The 4156-nt window shown below is 44.1% G+C and overlaps 1 protein-coding gene across 2 annotated transcripts in view; it reads right to left on the bottom strand.

Annotated features, from left to right (window-relative positions):
- The window catches only part of SNUPN (snurportin 1), a 39988-nt gene that overhangs the window by 3375 nt on the left and 32457 nt on the right, over positions 1–4156 (bottom strand). For both annotated transcript variants that reach the window (XM_012640609.1, XM_012640608.1), the window contains 2 exons: positions 3286–3383; positions 156–233 (listed from right to left, as the gene is read on the bottom strand). In XM_012640609.1, coding sequence (XP_012496063.1) covers positions 156–233; positions 3286–3383 — 176 coding nt within the window. The remainder of the gene's footprint in view (positions 1–155; positions 234–3285; positions 3384–4156) is intronic.

Genomic DNA, 4156 nt, shown 5'->3' with positions numbered 1-4156 from the left:
GAATTCAGTCTGGATGACTGTTAAGCCCATATTCTTCCCACCATACCATGCTGCCTCAAAAAAGATAATTTGATTCATAATGATTATATTTAGATAAAAGACCAATCCCCACCAATCTCCATAAAGAGCTCTGTAAGTCTAATACCAGGCCTTACCGGATTGAGTTTGGTTTTCTCTCCCAGTCCTTCTTCTTCTTGTAACTTTGAATGCATCCAGTAGAATCGGAAATCAGTCTGCCAGGGAAAGGAAGAAGAAAGATGAAATACTGATAATCTCAAACTCTAATATAAATAAAAACACCTCATTCTAAATAGCCACCTGACTTATGAAGACCTAAGCCCTTCTGTCATCACCCCCATTTTTCTTAAAACCATAAGATCAGGAAGATATTTATAAAATCTTTGAAGATGATTTTCTTAAAATCCAGTAGGATTATCAATAATAGCAGAGCTAACATTTATCACTGTAGGCCAACTCTGTGTCAGGCTCCATGAGAAGGGCTTTACACACACAATTTTATTAATCTTCAAACACCTTCTGGGAGGTTGTATTATCATCATTTCCATTTTACAGGTGAGGACTCTGCAGTTCAGAGATGTTAAGTCACTTCCCTGGGTACACAGAGAAACTACTAGGGGACCCACGATCCTTCAACGCCAAAGCATATTATGTTAACCCTTTTGCTTTATTTTAATTCTAAGTATTAGAAACTAATACTAATGCAGTTGTACCTTTTCATAAATTACTATATTCTCTGATTTTGTACCCTTTGTAGTTATTTAGAACCTTTTCATTCGTTTAAATTATTTTGCTTTTGGAAATTTAAAAAAATATACAGGCTGGGCAAGGTGGCTCACACCTGTAATCCCAGCACTTTGGGAGACCAAGGCAGGAGAACTGCTTGAGCCCAGGAGTTCAAGACCAGCCTAAGCAACAGAGCAAGATTCTGTCTCTACAAAAAAAAATTTTTTTTAATTAGCCAGGCGTGGTGGCACGTACCTGTAGTCCTAGCTACTTTGGAGGCAGAGGCAAGAGGATCACTTGAGCCCAAGAATTGGAGGTTGCAGTGAGCTATGATCATGCCACTACACTCCAGCTTGGGTGACAGAGTGAGACCCCATTGCTAAAAAATTAATAATAAATAAACAAACACACAGTCTTCTCTTTATATTATAAAAACGTAAGGGGCTTTAGTTATCAAATTCATAGGTTTGAATGCATGATATGAAATATCCTTCAACAGAATTAAAGGAAAATATGTCTTGTTTGTTTGTTTTAGAGACAAGGTCTCACTCTGTTGCCTAGGCTAGAGTGCAACGGTGTGATCATAGCTCACTGCAACCTCACTCCTGGGCTCAGGCAACCCTTAAGCCTCAGTCATCTGAGTAGCTGGGACTATAAATGTGCACCACCATGCTCACCATGAGCCACCATGCTCACCATGAGCCACCATGCCCAGCTAAATTTTAAATTTTGGCTGTCAATTAGTTTATCATAGTCATTCTCAAAGTGTGTCGTTCTCAATTTTTTATAGAGATGGAGGTCTTGCTATGTTGCCCAGGCTGGTCTCTAACTCCTGGGCTCAAACAATCCTCCTGCCTCAGCCTACCAAAGTGCTGGGATTACAGGTGTGAGCCACTACGCCCAGCCAGAAATCATGTCTTACTCTTAGAGGTCAATTTGGCAAAAATTTAAAAAGAAAGAAAAAAAGAAAGGAAAACATGGCCTGGATTGAATTTACATTCTGGGTTGTAGGCTTGGCTCTGCACTTGGGCAAGATACTTGACATCTTCACATAATATCTGTGCTTCTTAACATTTCAGCCTCTGTATCTATATGATAAGGATGATAATAATACTTACCTTACAGTGTTGCTGCAAGAGATTCAATGAGATAATGCCCACAAAGTGCTTAGCAATGCAAATTTTTTTTTTTTTTTTAGAGACAAGATCTCACTATGTTGCCCAGGTTGGAGTGGTGCCAGTGGCTACTTACAGGTGTGACCATAGTGCACTGCAGCCTCAAACTCCTGTGGCCTAAGACATCCTCCTGTCTCAGTCTCCCTGAATAACTGGAATACAGGTGAGTGCCACTATGCCCCAGCTTAGCAATGCAAATCTTGACTGTTATTGTTTGAATGAAATGCACTTTAGAATTCTTAAGTATCATCACCTGGCATGACTTGGAAACCCAGCATGGGGTAACAGCCATGGAAAAAGTGTGACAGCCTGTGGGTTTCACACTTAAGCCTGCATGAAGATGATCTGGAGGCTTGTTCAACTATCAGCCTCACCCCCATAGCTAGTAGATCTGAGAATGTGCATTTCTACAATTTTCTTTTTTCTTTTTTTTTTTTTAAGAAATGGGGTTTCACTCTGTCACACAGGTTGGAGTGCAGTGACAAGATTATAGCTCACTGCAGCTTTAAACTCCTGGGCTCAAGCGATCTTCCCATCTCAGCCTCCCAAGTAGCTGGGGCTACAGTAGCGTGTCACCATGCCTGGCTCATTTCTACCACTTTCTGATACACCCAGTCTGGAGACCACACATTGAGAACGACTATGATAAACTAATTGACAGAGAGCAAAAGGAAGTACTAAAATCCACCGTGATGCAACTGGGACAATGATGGGGTAATGTTACTAACAGAGAGGAGGCCTGTGGGGCTGACTCAGACTCACCTGGTGGCAGCTGCTGTCACCAGAAGAATCACCAATGTGACACAAATGTGGGGGGTGGTGAAGCTGGAGAGGAGAATACTGGGGCCCCCCTCACTTGGAAAGCCTCCGCCTGAGCTAAGCCTTCAGAGCTGAGGCTTTGAGTCAGCCGAGGGGCCTGTCATCTTCAGGATTGGGATGTGGTGGGTAAAGAAGGGGGCTGCAGGAGTCTATGTGATGGTGACTTCCACTCCACCTTCTGTTCCCGGTGCTGTCTGGAAGGTAGCAGACCCCTTGCCCCACACTCTTCCCTGCCGGCAATTTTCCCAGACTCTGGAGGGAGGTCAGGGGGCGGGTATAGCTGCTCCCAAATCCCAGCCTACACTTCTGCTGTCTCTCTTTTCTCTTCCCGAGAACTGCAGATTTCCTTAGTTCCTCCTATGTCTTTTAAAAAACTAAGCTAATTAAAACACACTCAAAGATGCAGGGAGCATTAGATAATGTTCTTGATATATCACATCCTGTACACGCCGAGAAGTTGGTCACATACCAAACCCACATGCCGAGTCACTTTCCTGGGAGGAGAGGAGAATACAGGAAAAGACACGAGGGGAGTATCACTCCTTACCTGGCAGTCATAAAAAGGGTGTCCCCGCCAGCACATCACATCCAGAACGTAGTAGGTCTGGTTCATCTCACTGTAAATGCAATCTAGGATGGTGTAGTCTAAGGACACAAAACAGAAAGCCAGTCCAGGGTTCCCCTTCCAAGCAGAGTTCCCTCCAGCACAGTCTAGGGAGCCCCATTTCAGAGGCTCGAGCGCAGCAATCCTCAGGCTTGCAGCAACTGCCAGTGCTAAAGACTAAGGATTCACTCGGGAGAGAACTATTCATAGCCCTTTCTGGCTACCTGGGACAGCTTAAGGATGATGCGGGGTAGGACAGCACAAGAGGGATGAAGCCAACCCTAAGCCAAGTGGGAATTGCAGTTTTAGATAAATTGGGACATTTGCTCACTTTAGAGAAGTTCAAAAGCCAAGTAATCTTCCATTTTAGTTTACAACGACTTTTTTAGTTCCTATCATGGGCACTGTGGGAAATAGTAAGGTAGCCCCTGCCTTTCCGGAAGTTATAATCCAGTTAAGGAGATAAGATGATCACAGAAGAAAGAATTGAAAGTTGAATATACAGCACACACTACCAGCAACAGGAGTTCCAGAAAGAGAAGACTAGAGCAGCAGGAAATGCTTCACGGAGAGAAGCAATACAGTCTTTGGGATCAGGAGAATCTGAACAACAGGGCAGAGGGGAAGATGACAGAGAACACTTTGGACCTGAGCACTGAAGTGGCATGAGCAAAGGTCCAGGGACAGAAGGAACTGGGCACGTGTGGGGAGCAAGGGGCAAGTCGGCAGAAGAGGGGTGAGTGTGAAGAGTGGAGGAAGCCACGAGGAGGGGCAGGCCAAATCCTGCAAAGCGAAGGTACGAAAGGCCAACAGA

The sequence above is a fragment of the Propithecus coquereli genome, unplaced genomic scaffold, assembly GCF_000956105.1.
Source record: "Propithecus coquereli isolate 6110/MARCELLA unplaced genomic scaffold, Pcoq_1.0 Scaffold155, whole genome shotgun sequence".
Lineage (NCBI taxonomy): Eukaryota > Metazoa > Chordata > Mammalia > Primates > Indriidae > Propithecus > Propithecus coquereli.
Note: the sequence above shows the minus strand (reverse complement) of the source record. Positions and strands in the feature narration are given on the sequence as shown.